Source organism: Myotis daubentonii, chromosome 10 (genome assembly GCF_963259705.1).
Source record: "Myotis daubentonii chromosome 10, mMyoDau2.1, whole genome shotgun sequence".
Taxonomy (NCBI): domain Eukaryota; kingdom Metazoa; phylum Chordata; class Mammalia; order Chiroptera; family Vespertilionidae; genus Myotis; species Myotis daubentonii.
Window position 1 is genome coordinate 67,862,001 of NC_081849.1, and position 22,844 is coordinate 67,884,844.

At 53.9% G+C, this 22,844-nt stretch overlaps 1 protein-coding gene across 4 annotated transcripts in view; it reads right to left on the reverse strand.

The window, feature by feature from the left end:
- Nucleotides 1-22,571, reverse strand: part of PDE1C (phosphodiesterase 1C) — a 298,902-nt gene extending 276,331 nt beyond the window's left edge. Inside the window, exon 1 of one of the 4 annotated variants that reach the window (XM_059712696.1) lies at nucleotides 21,973-22,571. In XM_059712696.1, coding sequence (XP_059568679.1) covers nucleotides 21,973-22,057 — 85 coding nt within the window. In that variant the 5' untranslated portion in view covers nucleotides 22,058-22,571. The remainder of the gene's footprint in view (nucleotides 1-21,972) is intronic. The other 3 variants (XM_059712701.1, XM_059712697.1, XM_059712700.1) reach the window with 3 other exon arrangements.
- Between the last annotated feature and the right edge of the window lie 273 nt (nucleotides 22,572-22,844).

The following is a 22,844-nucleotide window of genomic DNA, read 5'->3' on the forward strand; positions in this document are numbered from 1 at the left end:
GCGCGGGACGCTGGCCCTCCCCCGCGCCAGCCTTTTCCCAGAAGAGCTGTGCCCCCGGGAGCTGTCACCCGCAGTGACAGCAGAGGCCGGAGCGAGCCGGCTGAGGCAGGGCGGCTGACGTCAGCTGGCCAAGCCGTTCAGAGATTAACGAGTTCATGGGTCTCAAAGCCACTCAGGGGAAAGAGACCAAGATAAACTGCCCGGATCTGTTTCTGTGCCGGAGCTGCCCGCCCACCCCCCCCCTCCCCTCCCCTCCCGAGAGGGCAGACACGGGGCAGGAGGTGAGCTGAGGCCTGGGGGTGCACAGACCTCAGTGTGAATGTAGCTGGACCCCCTCAAGTTTCTCAAACTTCAGTGTGCGTCAAACCGCCCAGAGAGTATGATAACGCGGACTCCCAGTCTGACTCACTGAGGCTGGTGTGGGCCTGAGACCTGGTGGGCCTAAGCCCTGGTGGGCCTAAGCCCAGGATTGCAGGGTAGACCCAGGCAGTCAGCCTGCAGGCCACTTTCTGAGCAGCCCTGGGCTCCCTCTTGCCACTCAGCGACCTCTGCACAGTCACCTCCCTTCCCTGGGCTCCAGTGTCCGCATCTTCGGAAGGAGCGTGAGACACCCGTCTCCTAGGGTTGCCGGGGCGTGTGTGAGAGGAGCTGTGTTCCCAGGACTGGCACAGAGGCAGCAGCTGCTCACAGAACCTAGAGTCGCATCAAGAGAGCCAGGAGCCCCAACACAGTGACACAAGTAGAATCCTGGGCCCTGAACCTCAAATCTCAGAGAGTACTGTGGGCGCACCACACACACACACACACACACACACCCCTTCATTTACTAAACTATGACCAGATCTCTGGGTTCCTTGAGGTTTACTTGCTCCTGAGAAGAAAGAGAAAGCAGTGACAGGGGACCACCACGCTGGCCTCAGGCCTCACTGTCACTCGGTCCTGAACTTACATTAGATGGAGGCCCTGCTCATGCCAGGCACTGGCGACTGAGCTGAACAGGGCCCCTCTGCTGCCCCCAGAAAGTCATGGAGCCAGACACAAGCGAAGGACTCACATGTATGATCTGGAGCACTGTCATGTGTGTGTGTGTGTGCGTGTGTGTGTGCGTGCGTGTGCGTGTGTGTGCACGTGCGCGTGAACAGGAGAGGCAGAGGCTGCTAGCTCAGCGCCGTGGAGGGCCTGGCGGGCTGGGCAGAAACCCTTCGCGAGGGCAGTGGGCACACACTGGGCGCTGAAGCAGCGAAGTGACCATCACACTGTGCCCTGGACAGAGCCCGGTGGCCGCTGTGGAGGTGGGCGGAGGACACGATTAGAAGGAGGGAAGCCGTTCAGGAGGCAGAAGGCGGTGACCCTGTGACCGAGAGTGACTGCCTAGGGACATGGATGAGGGAAAGAAATCAAGAACAAGACCTGCCCAAGCTTGTCTCAGATCTGTTTCCCCACTTTGCACCTGGCAAGATTCACATGAGGATTAACCCCCGGAGACATGAGCATCTGAACTTGGATACCAGCTCTCAGAGGGCGCCTCACGGCCAAGGCGGTGGTGCGGTCGGCCTCACGCCCCATCCAGCCACCTGGGTCGTTGCCAAGGAGCCAGACCAGACCCCAAAGGGACAGGACAGGGTCTCTGGATTCGGATTTGGGCTCAGCCTCCCCTCAGGTGGGGGCCTTGGGCAAGTTCCGAGCCCCTGGGAATGAGGAAACCTACTTCCAGGGATTAAATCACATCCCAGCATGAGGTCCAGCCCACGGGAGGCGGCCCAGGTGGCGAGGTGACACGGAGCCGGGGCTGCAGCTGGTGCTCAGACCGGCCTCATCTGCTAACCTGCCTCTTCCAGACCCAAACGCCTGACGCTCACGGCTCCATCTTCCATGTGCTGCCTCCTCGCCCCGAGAGCTGGGCCGGGCGCGGGGCATGGCCTGGGGGCGGCAGGTATGCAGAGGGGCAAGGGCCAGGGCGCGCCCCCTGCAGATTCTCAGTTTACAAGCTGTGCGCACCCAACGCACCCAGCGGAGGGAACTCAAGAGTCTGGGGCTCCTGAGGAATCATCATGTATTATAATAATAATAACCCACTGGTGAAAGGAAAAAATAGCCCGGCCAGTGAAAGAGAAGGATCAGCCAGCCAGTGACCTCAGTGCCTTGATTTAGGGCCTGGCTCACTCGTGGGAGCTCCAGGAAAGCGAGGGAGCAGGCGGCCAACTTCCTGATGCGCTATTTTGGATGAGCCTGGGGCCTTCTGTGATTTGTCACGCAAGCCAAAGGCCATCTTTCTTAAGCCCTCCAGGACCCCCTGCAGGCTCAGCGCCTTCCACAGGCCGCCCTGGCTGCCACGGGCCATCTGTACCCGGGTCAGTTCCCCTCTCGGAGCATCAGTCTCCTCATCTGTGAATTGGAAACAATGGGATCTTCCTCTTGGAAACCAGGATGATTAGACAAATGATGTCTGCGATGCACCCTGCCCTTGGGGGGTGGCAGGGGGAGCAGGAGACCCCCAGCAGGTCCCCCTTCTCACTCCACAGTCCGACCTCAGTAGCTGTGCACGGGGTATGCAGCCAGCAAAGGCTTGTCAACTGGAAAGACTTTTACAGCATTTCGTATGGTGTTTCCCAGCTCCCCACACTCACAGGGGCTGCCAGTATTTTCTCCTCCCGAAGAGGAGTTTGATAAACTGCGCTCCATATTCTGCACAGAGAGGAGGAGAGGCCAAGGCTGGCGAGGGGCCGCACCAAGACCCAGTCGGGTTTTCCCTCTCTGCCTCCTTTCCCCCTTCTCCTCTCCCGCCATCAGCACGGCGTTAATCCCACCTCTGCGCTAGCACAGGCGGCCCGGCTGGCTGGACCGGTGCCCTGAAGGCTCGGGACACAGGCGCTCAGGGCCCGGGAGACGCCTGCTCTGGCCGGGACCCCGCCTGGGGCCCAGCTCTTGACTGGGGCGGATTTGGGCTCCGCTCAGCAGCTGGGGACCTCAGGCGGTTCCCAAGCCTTGGTGTCCTCCGAGGGATGGTGACACATCGCTGAGACTTACATCTGGATCTGATTTAAACTGCCTGGCTTTCTCACTACACTGGGCGGAAACTGTGAAAAGCAAACCAAACAGAAACACAAAGCGCTGCTCTGAAGGGAGGGCTTCTTCCTCCGGGGAAAGTCCAAGAGCAAACAGCACCGTGGTCCCCCGATACCACCGTGGGGGCTGAGGCGGACCCGAGCCATCCAGAGCGGCAGTCACCAACCGGTGGTCCACTCCCAACAGAAGCCACCTGTCGCCCGCCAGGCTCCTGGGATGAGTCCATTTATTCTGCACGCTCGCCTCTCAACAACTCCCGTTACCCCCTCAGTCAGGGTCACTGGACACAGCACAGACCGCACCTTGTCTCTCTCTGTCCGGCCGTGGACGGGCGCCCAGAAATCCTGTCCCACCTAAACAAAAAATGTCACCAGACCCTGAGGACTGGACCGCACCAGGTCCAAGAGAGCTGCCACATGGATCTTCCTGCTTCAGACTCACTGATGAGGGTGGTTAGGACTTTGGCTTCCAGCCTGACCCAAAGCAGAAAGTCCCTCAAAATCAGAGTCAAGGTCGGGTTGGGAGGCAATGAAGGGCAGAGCAGTGACTGAACATGGTCCAACCAAATGTAAATGAACAAGCCAGTCAGCAGTGGAGGGGTCGGGAACCCACCTCCAACCCTCATTAGCTGTGTGACCTTGGAAACGTCAGGCAACCTCTCTGAGCCTCAGTTTTCCCATTTGCAAAATGGGAATGTGTCCAGATCCCGACGTCTCAAGGCTGCCCGGGGTCTTATGGGATGATGCGCGTGCAAAACATCTGGCCCAGAGGAGGTCCCACTGAAACATGAGTCACTTTTTCCCTCAAATTTCACCCACGCCAATTCTTGGTTTCCCCGAGCAGAGCGGTCAGTCCGTGGCGGGCAGCCCTCTGTGGGTTCTCGCTACGCAAAGATCTCATCTGCCTCAACCCCCGGGCACTGGGAGAAGCCAGAACGTTCCTGTCCTGCTCCGTGAGGTCCCTGTTGGCCTCGGATGCCAGGAATCACGTCAACTCTGACTTTGACATTGAACCTGCCCGTGAGTGCCTGCTAATGTGAAGCTCAGCGATGGAAATCAGAAAGGCCAGAAGGACAGCTGGTGGGTGTAAGTCATTCACTATTTTGAAATCACTTATTCTCTGGGCATCAGTTCAATATCATACTTTATTTTTTTTAACATACTACCGATTTTAAAGTATTGCACTTAATTAAAAAAAAAAACTGATGGATTAAAATGATCCTGAGTGTCCCTAAATAGTTAAGGGTGTATTTCCCACGAAAAGGGATAACCACAATATAGATATCACCTTCGGACATTTACACTGACAATACTTCTGTGGCACCTGATGTCTCCTTGGGATTAGGATGGGATTTCGTATTCTCAGCCAGAACATTGCACAGACGACATTTCCTTCTCGGGGTCCCACACGTGGGGGGCACACAGCGTCCATCTGTCTTTCAGAAGTTGTCTTATCGTGATTGCCTGATCAAAGGTGATGTCAGATTTTCCTCACTATCCCTACTGTTTTATCCCCTCCCTTTCAAGATGCTTGAGGACCATGCAAATATCCTGCCCTTCATCAAAATCCCACCATCCCCTAGGTCAGCGGTCGCCAACCTTTCCGACCTCCCGGACCACCGGCGGGCGACCGCTGCCCTAGGTTGAGTATCCACTGGTTCCTTCCTGATCCGACCTTCGCGATAATGTTTGCAAAACAATGGTTGCAAATGCTCCCCTGGGTCACTAGGGTGCCTCTACACTCCGAACAATCGAGAACCACTAGACAGAGGGCCCCTAACACACTGGCAGGTGCTGACGACTTAATGGGCAAACTACGCAGGTCATTAAAGGTAGTATTCGTGTTTATCAAAGAAGGGACTAAACCCAACATTTATCAAGCACCTACTGCATTCAAGCCCTTTCTATACTTCACCTCGGTGGCCCTTCCTGGCCCCGCTACGAGGTGGGTGCTTATTCTTTCACAGGTTAACACGCTGAGCTCAGCGGGATTGGCTAACGTGCCCGGAGTCAACCAGCCACCAAGTGGCTGCCCTGAGATTTGAACATAGGTCCACTGACTCGAAAGCCCATGCCTTTTACACTCCACTACTCCCAACGCTAGTTTCTGATTCCCTGCAAAACGGATCTGAGCTGTTCGGTCTCTCGTCACACTGTGCCCACCGGCGGGGGAGGCCTCGTGCAGGGACAGCCATGCCACCCAGGTTGGGTGCAGCCCACGTGCAATGGCTGAGAAAGGCCCAGGAATTATTCCAACGGATCCACCGATTCAGTGCCCGCACTGACCCTCTCTCCCTCTGTTTGTCCTGAAGTTCACGCCCCAGAGTTCCACGCCCCACATTCCCTGGTACTTTCATGGGACTAGGAAACAAGCAGCCACAGAGCCCTCACCGAAGCTCTGCCTGGATGCCTTCCTTTCCCCTCCCCCTCCCTCTTCAAGCAGGCCTCCCCAAATGCCCAGACAGATGCTTTTTTGTTCCTCCAGTTTCACACCACAATGTCCCCTATTGTTCTTTACCCCAAATTACGTTTCCCTTGGGAATCTGGGTGGCTCTGCCAAGAAGCAAGGGCAACAGTGCAGTTGGTGACGAGATTCATTCAGGTACATACGGTAACGAATGGTGCGTATCTGAAACGAACATGTTAGGTCAGTGATGACCACGGTGATGAAAGGGAGAAGAGGGCATCCTTGAGAACTTGAGGGCGAAGTTTGAATGTTGCCTTCAAAGGCTAGCACAACTGATGGGGGAGATTGCAGTGAGAGCTGTGTCTGCAGTCAGCATGAAGCCCATTGATCCATTAACAAAACTAACGGTGCCCTGGCCAGTGTTTCTCAGTGGCTAGAGCATCACACCACACACCGAAGGTCAAGGGCATGTACCTGGGTTGCCAGTTCGATCCCCGGCTTCCTGTCAGGCAACCAATGTGTCTCCTGTCTCTTTCTCTATATCTATCTATCTATCTATCTATCTATCTATCTATCTATCTACCTACCTACCTATCTCTCACCTCTTCCCTCCCTTTCACTCTCTCTAAAATCAATGGAAAAAAATACCCTCAGGTGAGCATTAACAAAAAATAATAATAGTAATGTGGAGGCAGCCTCTTTCAGAGAAATCAGATCTAACAACACTGATTCCTTCTGGGCTCCTGAGGAGGAGAATGTGCTTAGACGTCAGCTCATGCTGCTGCCTCTCTTCTAGAGATCTCAGCGCTGACGTGAGCACTACTCTCGTTCTAGAAGGGGGACAGGACGGAGGGCTGTGCAGAAGGAACACACCCCAGAGGGCTGCAGAAGGCTGAAAGTAAAGCTGCCGCTCAAGAGGGCGGAGAAGAGAAGGACACGCAGAAACATCTAGAACAATGTCTCAAACATTTTTAGCAGTGAACCTCTTACTCAAATGGAATTTCGCACAGAACCCCAATATGGATATAAAGATCTTTAAGTATCATAATTTTATTTAAAAGTGAAAACTTTTATATATTTATTATAAAGTGAGTCAGTGAGATTAATTACAAGCTGTTTTGTTAGATGTGGAAACTTCACATGGGGGGGTTAAGGATGACTGTTGTGCATTCTATCAGCTTCGGCCCCCAATGTATTTCTCTGTCGGGGATCAGTTACACAGCATCGAGTAAAATGCTTTCTTTAATTATTTATTTGTAAGGTTGACTATTTTTTTAATATATTTTTATTGATTTCAGAGAGGAAGGAAGAGGGAGGGAGGGAGAGATAGAAACATCAATGATGAGAGAGAACCATTGATTGGCTGCCTCCTGCACGCCCCACACTGGGGATGAAGCCCAAAACCTGCGTATGTGCCCTGACCAGGTATCGAACCGTGACCTCCTGGTTTATAGGTTGATGCTCAACCACTGAGCCATGCCAGCGGGGCTCAAGTGAAATTCTGACTGGTACTTATAAGCTGGGACCATCTGGGTGAGCTTTGCTGCTCACCCTGCAATCTCAGGATGCTTTTCCAATACAGTAAACTGAGCTCCTCAAAGCAGCCTTATTCCAAGTTCCACTAGAAAAATAGCTAATCTTGCAGCATAAATTAGCAGGTTTACAACTGCTGATGTGTTCACGAAATTGATATATTTTATAAAATAAAGCAAACACATATAATAGCCGTGTTTTGTTTTTAGTTCAAAGCAATGGATCAAAAGCTGTGGTACATGTATACAGTGGGATATTACTCAGCTGTAAGAAAGAATGAATCTTACCGTTTGTGGCAGCCTGGACAGATATAGAGGGTATTATGCTGAGTGAAATCAGTCAAGCAGAGGAAGACAAATACCATATGGTTTCGCTGATGTGAAATTAAAGAACAGCATAAACAAACAAAACAAAACAGAAAGAGACTCAAAGATATAGAGAACAGACTGATGGTAGCCAGAGGGGAGAGGGGCTGAGTGAAAAAGGTGACGGGATTAAGAAGTACAAATCGGGCCCCGCCAGGGTGGCTCAGCGGTTGAGCATCAACCCAGGAACCAAGAGGTCTCCAGTTCGACTTCCAGTCAAGGCACATGCTCAGGTTGCGGGCTCGATCCCCGTAGGTGGCGGGGAGGCGGCGGCTGATCGATGATGTTCCTCTCTTATCAATGTTTCTATGTCTCTATCCCTCTCTCTTACCCTCTCTCTAAAAATCAATAAAAAAAACATGTTCTTTTAAAAAAAGAAGTACAAAGTGGAAGTTACAGAATAGTCCCAGGGATGTACAGTACAGCAGAGGGAATAGAAGCAATAAAACTGTAATAATGATGTACAGTGCCAGGTGGGTACCTGAACTGCCAGGGGGAACACTATAAAATAGACGGTTGCCTAATCGTTATGCTGTACACCTGAAATGAAAACAAAATAACAATGAATGTCAACTGTAACTGAAAAATAAAAAATGTTTAAAGGGGGGGCACCCCTCTGACTCCTTTAAAATTTCAGACAGTTAACATATAAAGATATGTCAGCAATAAATTTGGACTTTAGTAATTTTAAAAAGTTAAAAATATATTTTACAACAGACATTTGAATCCAACATTGGCCCAGTTCCTAACGCACCGCGACTGGGCCCGAGGATTCCCCCTTGTTAGGTAGGGGAACAAAACAACACAGTAATGGTCCCATAGTTGAAAAAATAATAATGAATATGCCTGTGTTAAAACCCAAGCAGAAAAACATATATATCAAACTGCCAATAGTGATTCTCGTGTTGATATTGCAAGGAGGATTTTGTGTTCTCTTTTCCAGTCTTCACTGTATAAATTTTTCCACCATCAACATGGACGACCTGCATAATAATTGTTAAAATAACGACGACAGCGGGAACACCACGCTGCCAATTGCTCAGCGTCTTCTCCTTTCAAAAGCATGGAGGGGCTCATTCTTCCCCTCCTTAGCATGGAAGTGCCACGACTCCCATTAACGGCAAAAGACGTGGCCTGCCTTCCCCTGAGGGACACTTCAGGGGGGATGATTACAGCTGCCATGACAACAAGGGGAGGATGTGATGTCACATAATGAGCCAGTGGCTGCAATGTTCCCATCCCAACGCGGAGCTCGAGCCGCCAGCTGGAAACCCAGCCGAGGCCTCATTAAGGGCATCTGCTCAGTAATTACTACAAGTTTCGCCTCATCATGCACCCAACTCCGAAAACAGCCCGACCCATTCACAGGGGCCTCCCCCCGCCCGCCCCCCACTTGTGTCGAGCTCAGACTGACAGCCCCCAGGGACCTGGGTCAGCGTGGAGATGCACCTCCATCAACAGCCACCGGGAGGGAAGAAGTACTGAGGACTCACTGTCCCAGACAAGCCCCTGCGAATCGCCAAGGGATCTGCTATTGCATCTCCCCGGGACGTTTAAATGGTGTCATTTCCATCAGAGAAGACCTCACACACCTCTCCCCCATGGAAAGGGACAGCAGATCACAGCAACTGCACAGCAAGCGGGGGACCCATGCAATGTTAGATGCGTGATGCGTTCTCCGACAACGAACGTGAAATCCCAAGATGCTGTTGGCACAGAGCTCTGCACAGAGCAGGCAAGCTGCTCTATGGAAGGAGCCAGCCAGACCCGGCTCCCGGCCCGGCCCTACTCCCCCGCCCCTGAGCCACGGGTTCCTCGCCTGTACACTGAGAATAACGATGAGTGGAAAGGGTTGCTGAAAATTAAATATGAAGCTCTGGTATGCAAACACTGAAGTTCGTTCCCCGAACAGGAGCCCCCGGAGAGCTGGACGGGTAGGTCAGTGAATAACGGCTCCCGCCTCAGGGCTCCATGGGACCAGCCTCCCGCCACTCCCGCCAACCATAGCAAGACAGGCTCTGCTGTTCTCACACACGCTGTTTTCTCTGCCTAGAACGTTCCCGAAATCTCTCCCCCGCCCATCCCATCCTCAGCCTCATCCAGTTCCTGCTCCCCAACAAAGCCACACACCGGAGTTACCTAGAGAACTTCCTAAAACCGCACCTGCCTCGGCCCATCCCGTAAGGACCGAATGGAAGCGTGGGGCTCAGAAATCCTGCCGAAGCTCCCCATCTGGTTCTTACGCAGCCAGCCCTGCCCGGAAGTGCTTGAAAACCACTGATCCGGCTAATTCTTTAGAACGCGGCTCAAGGACTCCCATACGTGGCTGGTGGCTTGGCAATTCCTTACAAGTTAAACACGAACTCCCCATACCACCCGGAGTTTCCCTCCTGGGAATCTACCCAAGAGGACGAAAACATATGTGCACGCACACATGTGTAGCCAAAACAGGGAAACACTCTGTGTCCACCCACTGGTGAGTGGACAACAAGCAAATGCCTATGGCAACAGAATGGACACTATTGGGAATAAAACAATGAGGTGGTTATACTTGGTGATCACGCAACTCTGAAAACTTACTAAACATCGTGAACTGTACTTTTACATGGGGGGAATGTTATGGTATATCAATTCCACCTCAGTGAAACCGAGTGAAGAGAGGGGAGGAGAAGAGAGGCAGGAAGGCTGAGTCCATGCCTCTGCTGACCGCTGCAGGCGGCGAGGCCTCTCTGCCCTGGGTTACCCACATCCTTTACGAATCCTCCCAACATGGGCCCGGGATGTTATTTTTTAACATCAGTCCCCCCACACAAGTCCGCAAACTTTCCAAGAATGAGAACATTGTCTAATGTCTCCTTAGAGTTGCAGGGCAGCCAAAGGGCACCTAGCAAATGTCTGGAAGAAGAGAAGGCTGAGGGGTGAGTGACCGACGGAGCTTTCAGTTGAAATAAACTATAGGAAACATCTGGTCCTGAGAGCTTCTCTCCCGTTGCCTCCTTCATACAAGGTCATGAGCCCTGTCCCGGATGCTAAGCGGAGACGCTGGCCGACCCACAAGTGCAGAGTTCTCACGGGAGGCTCATCCCGGGTGTTAGGCGCCTTCCCTGACGTCCCAGGCAGAGTCAGGCTCACACACACCACTTTAATTTCTAAGGGGCGGGGGGGGGGGTGTCGGTCAGGATGGAGGTGTAAGTTTGTATAAAATGTGTGTGTGTGACTGGTGACACAGCACTCCACAAACAGGCCATGCTGTGAAATGCTCAGGCAAGTCTCCCCTGGCTTGTGCGGCGAGAGAGAGAGAGAGAGAGAGAGAGAGAGAGAGAGAGAGAGAGAGAGAGAGAGAGAAATGAGAAACTTTAAATGCCCATACATACAGTGAAGTTTCCCTTCCCCATCCCATTTAAATATCAAACTGCAATAGACCATTATGAGAACCTAGGATGAAGAAAATATGGAAACAGAGTCACCTAAATAGTAACAGAGGTCGTCTCTGAGAAATGAGGGTTCCTGTCCCGAGTCCCTGACATGAGCTGCATCATTTTTTACAGGCGAATGAAATGAATAATCCTCTCCTCGTTTTCTTTAAAAAATGCAGGAAGTAGGAAAACGAGGAGCGCCTCCAGCCCCCGCGGGCCACCTGCCTCTCTGACAGTCTGAACGTCCGCCTGGTTTGTTCCGAGAAGAGAGTGAACTCAGGACGACCCAGGGAGGACCGGGTGCGATGGAGGAGCGCCGTGCACACTGGAGGGGCTGGGGATCGCACAGTAGCAGACGGAGTCCCCACAGTGGAACCACAGTGTGCTTTTGGGAACACAAATCCGATGGTCTCTTCTGCTTAAAACAGTTCGCTCCCCTCCACCACTCCTGAGAAAAAGACCAAAACCTTTCAGCTGGCCTGCCCTTCACCTCTCCAACCTCTTCTCGAGCCATATTCCTCCTCTATTGCCCTCCAGCCACAGGGCCTTTGCACAGGCTGCCCGCTTTGCCCAGATGCTCCCTTATCACCTTCATCAGGGAAGCCCCACCCCACAGACTGGGTTCCATCCCACTTCCGGGAATCACACAGCACCCTCACCCTCCGCCAGAGGACGCAGCACTAATGTCTACGGCTCTGCTGGGCTGGTCAGTTTCACTCACATTGGATCCCTAGGGCCTCACACCCTAGCCCTCATTCGGCGGGCACTTCATACAGAAAGCCTAAGTGACTGATTACAATCGTGGGCAAGCAGGGGCACTAGAGAGTGTAAGCCTAGACCAGTCGTCAGCAAACTGCGGCTTGCGAGCCACATGCGGCTCTTTGGCCCCTTGAGTGCGGCTCTTCCTAAGCCTTAGGAGTACCCTAACTAAGTTAATAACAATGTACCTACCTATATAGTTGAAGTTTAAAAAATTTGGCTCTCAAAAGAAATTTCAATCGTTGTACTGTTGATATTTGGCTCTGCTGACTAATGAGTTTGCCGACCACTGGCCTAGACAAACGCACAGACCAGATCATGCCGGGCCCGAGAGCCCTGTCTGGAAATGTAGGCCTGGCCCTGCCCGTGGTAGGAAGCTACTGTGTGGTTTTAAGCTGGAGGGCAGCAAGGTCAGTGTGTGGTCCAAAAGAACATTCTAGCTGCCGAGGGAGAGGAGTCCGGAGGGGAGGCAAGACGACTGGGAAATACTGCGATGGCTTGGGGAGAGAGGAGGAGGGTCTGAACTGAGGCACACGGAATGGAGGGCAAAGTCTCAACAGGAAAGAGGCTGGAGAAGGAAATCTAGAGCCCTTGATGACTGATGAGATGGGGGAGGAGGGGCCCACAGGAAAGAATCTAGATCAGGGGACCGCAAACTTTTTAAACGGGGCCAGTTCACTGTCCCTCAGACCGTTGGAGGGCCGGACTATAGTTTAAAAAAAAAAACTATGAACAAATTCCTATGCACACTGCACATATCTTATTTTGAAGTAAAAAAACAAAATGGGAACAAATGCAATATTTGTATTTGCATGTGGCCCGCGGGCCGTAGTTTGAGGACCCCTGATCTAGATGGTTCCCAGACTCAGGGTGCAGGAACCTGCGCTTTCTGACGTGCAGAAACTGGACATGGGCCATGGCTCTGAAACTAGTCACTGGCCGCCTGAGGCCTCAGTTTCTGGGCCTGAAAAATGGAGCTCTTGGTCTCTTGCAGGGGTAGTGGCAGAGTGGAATGAGTTGATATTAGCGCCAGTGCTTCACAACCAGTAAAGCCTTATCATTTTCACCTTCAGCATCGGGAACAGCCTGCATAAGGGCTGCATAATGAAAGCAGCCGCCTTGAGAGAGTTGCTAAGACCAGACTTACACTCTTACCTAAATTCTGCCTCTTTTAAACGTTGCCCTGTCTTAAACAGTGGGCCTCGTGACCAGAGAGGAAGAAAAGGCGTCTCCTTAGAGAGCGAGTCTCCCCTGGCAGACGGGTGGGATCTGCTTCTGCTCAGAGTCCTGCAGGGCCCCTTTGAGATGCTGATTCCCCTGCAGCACTCACTGACTTGACAAAATTAGAAATCTAATGTAACTTCCAACTGCTAAAGAACGATGAGTCACTAGACACAGTGACCTCTTCTTGGAAATGCAAACAGATGACTTAAAAATAAAAATCCACCCGCCGGTGTGGCTCAGTGGCTGAGCATCAATCTAATGAAACAGGAGGTCACCGTTCGATTCCCAGTCATGGCACATGCCCAAGTTGTGGGTTCAATCCCCGTAGGGGGCTTGCAAGAGGCAGCCGATCAATGGTTCTCTCTCCTCGTTGATGTTACTCTCTCTCTCTCCCTCTCTCTCTTTCTCTCTCTCTCTCCCTCTCCTTTCCTCTCTGAAATCAATAAAATATACATTTAAAAATCAATAAAATGAAAATCCATCCACTGTCCCACTCGCTGCCTAAATCCTATTGTGTTAAACGGGGCGCCCTGTGCAATGCCAGCTTCCTCCCGGGGCCTCTTGGGGAGAGAGAGCTTCCGAGGGCTGCAGGTTCCCCCTACTTTGTGATTCCAGGGCAAACCTCTAAGGCAGCCGAAACACCTCCAGGTCTGGCAGGCAGGAAGGAAAGGAATGAAGGGAAGGGGGAGGAATTAAGATTCACGAGCACATGGGATGGTCTCATCACTGGCCCAGCACTTAATATACGTCATGTCGCACACAGGTGTTATTATTCCTGCTTTACAAGACTCAGAAAGAAGATTCAGGAAGGTCAAGAGAGTAGTTCGATGCCTCATGAATGGTGAGCACCAGAGCTCAGCAGCTCAGCTTCTGGGCTTTCCACCAACGCGCTACAATCATTCTTTGAGATGATCTCCGATAGTCAACATGCCTGGGGAGCCCTAGCCAGGTTGCTCAGTGGATAGGGCGCCGGCCTGCAGACTGAGGGTCCCGGGTTTGATACTGGTCAAGGGCACGTACCTCAGTGGCAGGCTCGATTGTGTGGGAGGCAACCAATGGATGTGTCCCTTTCACATCAATGTTCCTTTCTCTCTGTCTCTCCGCCTCCCGTCCACTAGCTCTAAAAATCAATGGAAAAAATATCCTCGGGTGAGGATTAACAAACAAACAAACAAAAAATATGTCCAGTGAATAAAATATACATTTTGGCAGGCCCAACAGAGCATCCCCCAGTGAAAAATAAATTAAAAGGGAAAAGAGGCGCGCACGGGACCTGAACTCCGATGCCCTGCTCTGAAGCCCTCGCTCCATCGGCCCCTCACTTGTGAAAGCTTTTCTGGTAGAATTAGACCATCGATCCAAAAGGCCAGCCCAATCCTAGTGGTTGTTCGTGATCAAGTCCAAGGTAACTGACCCTCCCCTTATTTCCCTTCCCAAGCCCGTGGGATCCCACCTGAGCTACGCTATGCTGCCACCGAGAAGAGAGGGAGCCCAGCTGTCTGCACTGAATCCAGCAAAGCGGGGGTCGTCGAATCAGGCCGTGTGACTTCCTCGCAGAGGAACAACCCTCGCGGCGCCATCCGTGGGCCAGCGCACGGGCATAGTCTCTGGTGGTCTAAGCTCCAGTCAGCAGACACTGCCCGACAAGTGAAACCCACTACCGAGTGCCCCAGGGTTTCATGGGAAAGACCAGGGCCAAGCTCCCGCCACCCTCCGGCGCCTGCCTGCCAAACAGCACAGGAAGTGCCAACCAGCTCTGCCCAGAGCGGCTGACAGTGTTACCCAGACCCAGCTGGAAGCCCTGGCGGGCTGAGGCAGGAGCTCCAGCCGCGGCCTGGTGGGAAGTCCTACCCGAAAACAAAGACAGCCCGGCAGCCCAGCCAGCACTTGACATAAGTGGCTGGTGGGGGCTGGGGGAGGCAGCCGGGGACAGGCTGTGAGCGCCATCCAGGGAAGCCGCTGTGGGTCTGGGAGCCTTGCCCGCTCCCTTGGTTCCAGAGCTTCCCTATCACCACTACCAGCAGCTACCAGTCGATGGGCACCCAGAGTGGGCCAGGTTCCTACATCCTCCTCCTACTCGTCTCTCCAACAACACAGCGACGAAGGAAGCAGTGTCCGCTGACACATGAGGCAGGAGCCTCAGGAGACGCATGAGCTTTCCAGCAGCATGGGGACAGGAGCCGCCGGGACTGGGTCTGGAGCCCAGGTCTCCTGCACCACCTTCCTTCCCCCCTAGCCCCTGGCAGAGGAGAGCTGAGCATCCACACAGGGACTCACTTCACAAAGCCATCGCAAGGGGCGCACTGAATCCTGAAAGATGATCCACCGCTAGGGAGATGGGAACATTTGCAGGTCCACCAGGGATTCCTCAAGAACAACTGTATCCCGGCCGGTGTGGCTCCGTGGTTGAGCATCGACCCAGGAACCAAGAGGTCACTGGTTCCATTCCCAGTCAGAGCGCATGCCTGGGTTCTGGCTCGACCCCAGTGCAGGGTGTGCAGGAGGCAACTGATCGATGATGTTTCTTTCTCATCAGTGTTTCTGTCTATCCCTCTCCCTTCTTCTCTCTCTCTAAAAATCAATAAAAATATTTTTTTTAATTATACAGGATCGGACACCAATGCCCAACAACATGTAAGTAAATGGCTTTGGGCAGGAAAGGCAAATCTTGACCAATGAAAGTAGGTCAAGGTCATCCGTACAGCTTTTCAAGAACAGTACATATGGTGCTTGGTCCAGCAAGACTCAGAGCTGGTGATTATTATTTTCATGTTAATAACATTGTAGAAATGTATTATTATGGGTCTATGTTATGAATATGTAATAATATTATGATGATGGAAATAATATAATAACAAACATTTATCTAAAACTACATGCCAGCCCTGACCGGTTTGGCTCAGTGGATAGAGTGTCGGCCTACGGACTCAAGGGTCTGGTCCCGGGTTCGATTCCAGTCAAGGGCATGTACCTCGGTTGCGGGCACATCCCCAGTGGGGGATATGCAGGAGGCAGCTGATCAATGTTTCTCTCTCATTGATGTTTCTAACTCTCTATCCCTCTCCCTTCCTCTCTGTAAAAAAATCAATAAAATATATTTTAAAAACAAATAAATAAATAAAATAAAAGTACATGCCAGCCACTGTTCCAAGTGCCTGATGTTCATTCACTCATGCCATCCTCCAACACCCCAGGAGACAGGTGCTACAATTATCTCCTCTTAACAGATGAACACATGGAACTAAAGAGAGGTTAAGTAACTTGTCCAAGGCCACCCCGCAAGTAAACTGTGTGGCCAAAAGTCAAACCCAGGCAATCCAGCGCCAGACCCATGCTCTTCGCCTCCACACCCGGCAGGACCCGTGCCAGGTGCTCCGGACTGTTACCTGTGGTCGCATTCACTATTCATGACAAACAACTCCAGTCACATGAATTAAAGTCAAGGCTGCACATCCCACACGAGTGGAATAGGCCAGCCCTGCAGGCAAGCGGAGACACTGGGAAATCTCCATTTCCCACCGCAATGTCATGTCGGATAGGGAAGTAGCTGGAAGGCCCAGGCACATGCTGGCATGTTGGTTCCTTCCTTGAGTCTAGTCCAGTGATTACCTATATTAGGAAAAACTCCAGTCTTCCCTCCTTTGTTCCTCACACAGACGCTTCATTTCTTTTTTTTTTTAAATCTTCACCTGAGGATATTTTTCCATTGCATTTTAGAGAGAGTAGAAGGGGGAGAGAGAGGAAAGAGGAGGCGGGGGGGGGGGGTGAGAGAGAGAGAGAAACATCAACATGAGAGAGACACATCAACTGGTTGCCTCCTGAACGCACCCCAAATGGGGTGGGGAGCAAACCTGCAACCCAGGTACATGCCCTTATCTGGAGAATAGACCCCGTAACCCTTTGGTGCATGGGCAACTCTCTAACCACTGAGCATACCAGCCAGGGCCAGAACACTTCACTTCTGACACTTCAGGTCACCAAATCTGTGGGGTTCTCTCCTCACCAAGAAATTCTGTGACACCAGCTAGGCACCCTACAATGTAACTCAATTCTGACACCATCTACCTGGAGCCACATCTGATCCACAGGTTAAGGGCTCAGTCCCATGGGAGACTGCCCCCCACTTCAAATGCCAATCGCAAGTGGCAGGTCCCCAGGTTCCCACAACTTCTGTCCGACTTGGCTACAGATCGGAGGTTCCCATGACCTCCTCCCCCCTGGATTTGATATTTCCTGGAACAGCTCACAGAACTCAGGAGAGCACTCCTATGTACCGGTTTATTAGAGGATTTGATGACGGATACAGATGAGCAGCCAAATGAACACGGGTGAGATGGGGGGGAGGTTTGGAGCACAGGAGCTTCCGTCCTGGGGAGCTGGGGTGTGTCACCCTCATATGTGGATGCGTCCACCGACCTGGAGGCTCCCCAAACCCCACCCTTTGGGGGTTTCATGAAGACTCCATGTCCAGCCCTTCTCCCCTCTCTGGAGAAGGTGGGGGCAGGGGGACTGGCTGAAAATGTCAAGATTCTAATTCTGGCTCGGCCTGCCGGGTGACCAGCGCTCTTCTGTCCGGGAGCCGTCAGGAGCCACCCAGAACTCCTCCTCAGGACTCTGCCCACGGCTCCGCCCAGGTCTGTGGAGGCTGGGTGGCCACGCCGGGCACAGGAGCCCATGGAGAGCAGCAGGATGCCCGGGCACACTTTGCTCTTGCTCCCATCTGGCGCCAGGGGCCAGCGCGGATGTACAGGGTGGAAGGCCACCCGTTAACCTGCCCCAGAGTGACCCACTAACCCTCAGTGTCACACCGCGACCCTTGCCCACTCCCACCAGAGCCAGCTCTGACACGGTGTGATTTCAGGTCACGGGAGCAGACCCTGGGCAAACACCCACAAGGTAACAGCCAGGCACTGTGTGTGGCACCTTGCTCGCCTGGCTGTGGTCCACCCAAGAGGAAAGGCTCACCAGCCCGTTACTCAGAGAAGGAAGTTGAGGCTCAGAGGAGCTAAATGCCTCAACAGCCACCATGACAGGTCTTTGTGGGGCTCCAAAGCCCAGAGTCCCCCCCCACAAATGCGAGCTCCCAGCTGGCATGCGCCCCACAGCTGTGCACTCCGATCGCTGGCTGACCGTCACGGCCCCTGGTGATGGCCTCACTCCTCAAGCTGAAGCCTCGTTGAACAAGTATTAAGTATTAGTGTTCCTAATAACAAAAGGCATTTCAGAGTTAACAAAGCAGACTTCCCTGCGCTGCACTTGACCCTGCCCAAGCTCTGTAACTGAGGGTCATGCCCCCCCGCTTCACATATAAGGAAACTGAGGCTCAGAGAGGGGAAGTGACTAACAGGCAGGATGGGGACTAGAAGGCAGAAGTGAATGTCAGAGCCAGGACCGTGACCTCTGATGACCCCTCGTGCCACACTCTGCTCCAGTCCTCGGAGAGATGTGAGGAGGACGGGGAGCCTGGGCAACTGGCACTGGCAGGTGGCTGCAGAATATTTCACTTAGACCCTTATTCGGTTCTGTGCTCCCCACCGTCACCCCCACTCAGGTGTACAAGGCCCAGAGGTCTCGCCTCCACCCACACAGACAAGGCACTTGGCCGAGAGCACCAAGACCAGCCTGGGCTGAGCAAGTCCTCGGCCACATGCACCTGGAGCGAGCAAGTCCTCAGCCAGGGCCAGCCTCCGTGCCTGGGCTGGAGAGGGGGCCACACCCCAGTGCCTGCAGCCAAGTCCCCCTGGCCTGGGCCACCCCCAGCCCTGTCCACCCCGAACCCTTCTGGGAGGAGTAGCCACCAGCAGGCCTCCCCTCTCAGCGTGGGTTACCAGCTCCCCGCAGTCCAAGGGCGGGGCAGAGAACCCTCACCCCAGCCCCTGGGACCATCTCACAGAGAAGAACACGGCGGCAGGGGAGCCAGGGGCCGTTGCTACAGGAAACGCATCCCTCTGTTAGCAACACCTCTTCGGTACGGGCCTAGAATTTTCCACAACATCCTGGGCCAGGTTCGTTCTTGAAGGAAGCAGCTCTTTGCTCTACGCCACCAACTTCCCATCCTCCTGACCCCTGGAGGTCATCCCTGGGGGGAGATGGGAATGAGGGCCCTCCCTGAGCCCCACTTTCTCAGCTGTAAAAGGAGGCCCCCTCAGGCGGTAATCCACACATGAAACTTCTATGTTCATGTTGACCAATGTCACCCCAGTCAATTGACTACATAAAATTAAAGAGAAAAAAGATGTGCTTTGTGTTTTGTATTTCGGGCAGCCTCATGAAGAAAGTAAGAATCTACTGATCGACTTAATCCAAACCCAAACAGGCCCCCGAAGCCCAGAGGACAGGGACGCTCTGGAAACAATGGCGCACAGCTCTCCCGCCCCCACCGGCCCCTCACTCTGCGAAGCGCGTTACAACCAGTTTAGTTCCATGGTTTCCTGGGGAGGGAACTCCCAGACTTCGGAGGTTCCCTGCCAGCACTTTCTGGGTGTGGCACACGTACAACCTCACAGTCCTGTTTCTAAGATCTCTGCACACAAGCCTGACCTCGGGGCCTGAGGAAATGATGTAAAGATGGAAGGCCACGGGCCCTGGGACAGAGCGGGGCCCAGGACTGAGCAGGCAGCCCCCGTGGAGACAGGTTAGCAAACCCAGTCTCTTCAACCTGATCCTGCCGGCAGCACCCGCCCCACCGGTGGCAATGGCCCAGTCGGTGCTGGCTTAGCAGAAACTCCCCCATCTCTCTCCATGGAGTTGAGGGACAGTCAGGGGCTCGGACAGAAATAAAGTCCACTGTGGGCGGCAGCACGGCCTGGGGCAAACCCTGGGCTGGGAGTCAGGGCAGCCAGGCTCGAACCCCACGCTGCTGTGACTTTCAGGAAATTCCTTCCTGTCCGGTCTTAGGAGTTTCTTCTCCTACATTGGGGTCATTTCGGCTCCTTTCAGAGTTGTGGTGAAAGGCGACCCAATGGGCTGAGTAAAGCACCCAGCTCAGCGCCTGCTCCACACCCTGAAGCTACCTTGACCTTGACCTTGACCTGCAGCCAGGGCCTAGGCCATTTAGGAGCCAGTGCAGGGCCAGTCAGGCTTGCACGTCAGAGGGACCCCCCCCAGTGTTTCTCCACGGGGGCCTGGGGGCGCTATTGGTGTTTAGGGTAATTCCTCACTGTGGGGGGCCATCCCTTCCTCCCCCTGCCCCGCAAAGCATTTAATTCCTCTGCAAACTATAGAGCCTGCCCCAGCGCCCCAGCCTGGTGACCACCGACGTGCCCGTAAGATACACCCTGGGGAGCATCACTCCGCCGAGAGCTGCAGCTGAAGGCTCTCCCTGCCCGGGAAGTGATGCCTCCTCTTAGCCCAGACATGTCCACTCTCAGAGAGAAGTTTCTCCTTGACCTTGCCTCAGGGTGGGCCACACTCCCCTCCTGCAGCCCCCACACCCCCATTGCCCTCCTAGGCCTCCCCTGGTCAGATGCTGAAGCTGCCAGAACCATCCTGTGAATTCCTTCAGTGACGTGCCTGACCAGGACTTGGCATAACAGCCTAGACGGGGAAGTGATTCCTGATGACAAAGTGTCAGACGCCTGAGAAAGGGGGAGCTCGGGGGACCACCGGGGTCTCCCCAGGCTTCTTCTCTCGCATTGCAGGAGGGGGACTGTCCTCCCACCCCTCCCTGCAGAAGCTGTGCGGCCAGCTGGGCCACAGGTGTGAGCAGCAAGACACCTGTATGATCTCAGAGCAAGTCCTGGCCGCCAGGGCCCCGCACTGATGATGGGGGAGTGTGAGTCCTCGGCATTGGGAGAAATATTTGTAAAATATGTGAGAGACAGCACTTGGAAGGTACATACACACAGCGCACAGACAGAAGTACCTGTGTGTCTACATGCACATATTAATATATGTTAATCATATAATTATTCTGTGATTAACATAGTAATTACATACTCTATATTAATATCTAGCCATAATTATGTAATTAACATATTGATTACTTGTGTAACTAATATCTAGTATATCCATTAGGAGTACTTGCAAATTAATAAATGGTAAACTTCCCAGAGGAAAAACAGGCCAAGAACATAAAAAAAGCAGTTTTACAACAGAAGTGAACGTGTGGCATTGAGATACGACCTTCCGCCTCGCAGACCAGCAGCTGGTTTTAAATTATAGTGTCCCATCCTCGTTAGAGCATGTGAATGACCTGATGGCTTGCTGGCGAGAGTGAGCGGGTATTTCCAGAGGGTAGTTACGCAATGTTTTAAAATCCCTAAAACTACACATAATCTGGGGCCAAGCAACTGCGCTTCTAGAAATCCTCCAGAGAGAAGGCCTGTTCCTGCTCCTTCTGGTGGCCACGATGCTACCCCGGCCCCTCTGGTGCCCTCCTGGTGACGGCTTTAGGGGGGGGGGGGGGGACCCGGAGCCACTGGGGGCCCAGAGGACAGGAGATGGCTTTCCCCCCAATATTTCACTAACAGGTACATCCCTCCCTGCCTGCATTTTCTCTCTCTCTCTCTCTCTCTCTCTCTCTCTCTCTCTCTCTCTCTCTCCCTCTCTCTCTCTCCCTCCCTCTCAACTTGTGCAGAAACTCTCATCCATTCTCTCTGTCTGGACCTATGTCCATGCCTGTCTCTCCCACCCTGTGCACCTCTCGCTCCGTCACTGTCCCCCATCTGCCACTCCTCTATGGGCGCCTGCCTGGCATCTGTTAGCCTCTGTATTTCTGACCTGGTGTCTTGTTTCCATTAATGTCTCTGTCCAGGTGCCTGTCAGTCTGTCTCTCCGGGTGTCCCTCTGTGTGTCGGTCTTAGCACCTGTCGTGTCCACGTCTTTCTGTCGCTGAGCTCCCTCTCGCTTTTACTATCTCCATCTCTCTGCCTCCATCCCAGTCTCTATCCCCTCCCGAGCTGAGTTCCTAAAATCCCAGCGAGGAAACAGGCCCTTCGGGAGGTGTGCTTCTGACACAGCTTTGGAGGGGCTCCGAGTGGGGGGGGGGCGCGCCGCGGGGACAACCCCACGCGCGACGCGGCCACAGGCACGCGACTTCCCGGCCCTGTCGCCGCTCCCCGGGCTCCCGCCTGTCGAGCGCCTCGCCGCCGGCTGGCCCCCCTCCCTCCCTCCCTCACTTGGACAGCACCCTCGCCCCCACCGGAAAGGGTCCTGGCCCAAGCCAAGTGGATGGAGGGGAGGGGGGCGCGGAAAGTTCTCACCGATGGTGAAGCTGTAGCCATCGATGCTGAACGTGGCGCTCCGGCACTTCTTGAAGCCCTCCTTCTTGCTGCTGGCGTCCGTCATGGCTCGGCCGCCGGCGTGGCGGGACCCCCAGCGGCGGTGCACGCAGCCCGGCGCCCACTCCCCGCGCTCAGCCCGGTCCCCGCCCCCGGCCGCCGCGCTGTCCCCGCAGGTCAGGCGCCTCCGGCTGCAGCGAGCGAGCGAGCGAGCGCGAAGTCAGCTAATGCACGACTAGGCGCACCACGGAGTCAGCCAGCGCGGCAAGCGCCCCATCTCCAATGCCAACTTCCAGAAACCGGGGGCGCGGAGACGGGGAGGCGCGCACGGTGCGTGGGAGCCGAAATCCGCGTCTTCTCCACCCGCGTCTCGGGGAGCCGCTGCAACCCGCGCACTGCAGGCGCGGCTGCGTTCTCTCTGGGCTTTGCCTGCCCCTCTCTGGAGGCTGGTGGGGTTTGGGGACCCAAGGGAAAGGCTCGGATTTGGCGTCGTGCTTCTAGATGTTTTCTCTGGCAGGCAGGAGCGCTCCCAGGAAGCACATCAGCAGATGGAAAAGCAAACAGCAAACAGCGGAGCCGGGCAGATGCTGCCGAAGTTTACTCCAAACAAGGAAGTCGGGAACGCCGCCACGCCCACTTCCTCCCGGCGCCTGTCCCCCAACCAGCCTGCGCCCCATTACTTCCCCACGGCCCTGGCCGGAGATGGTTATCAAGGTACCCACAGCTGCGGCCCACCGCCTTCACAGAGCCTCTGCCCTGCGCGATGTACAGCCACGCTCTAGCTCAGTGGTTCTCAACCTTGGCTGCGCATGAGAATCGCCTGGGAATCTTTTTAAAATCCTGATTTCTGGGCC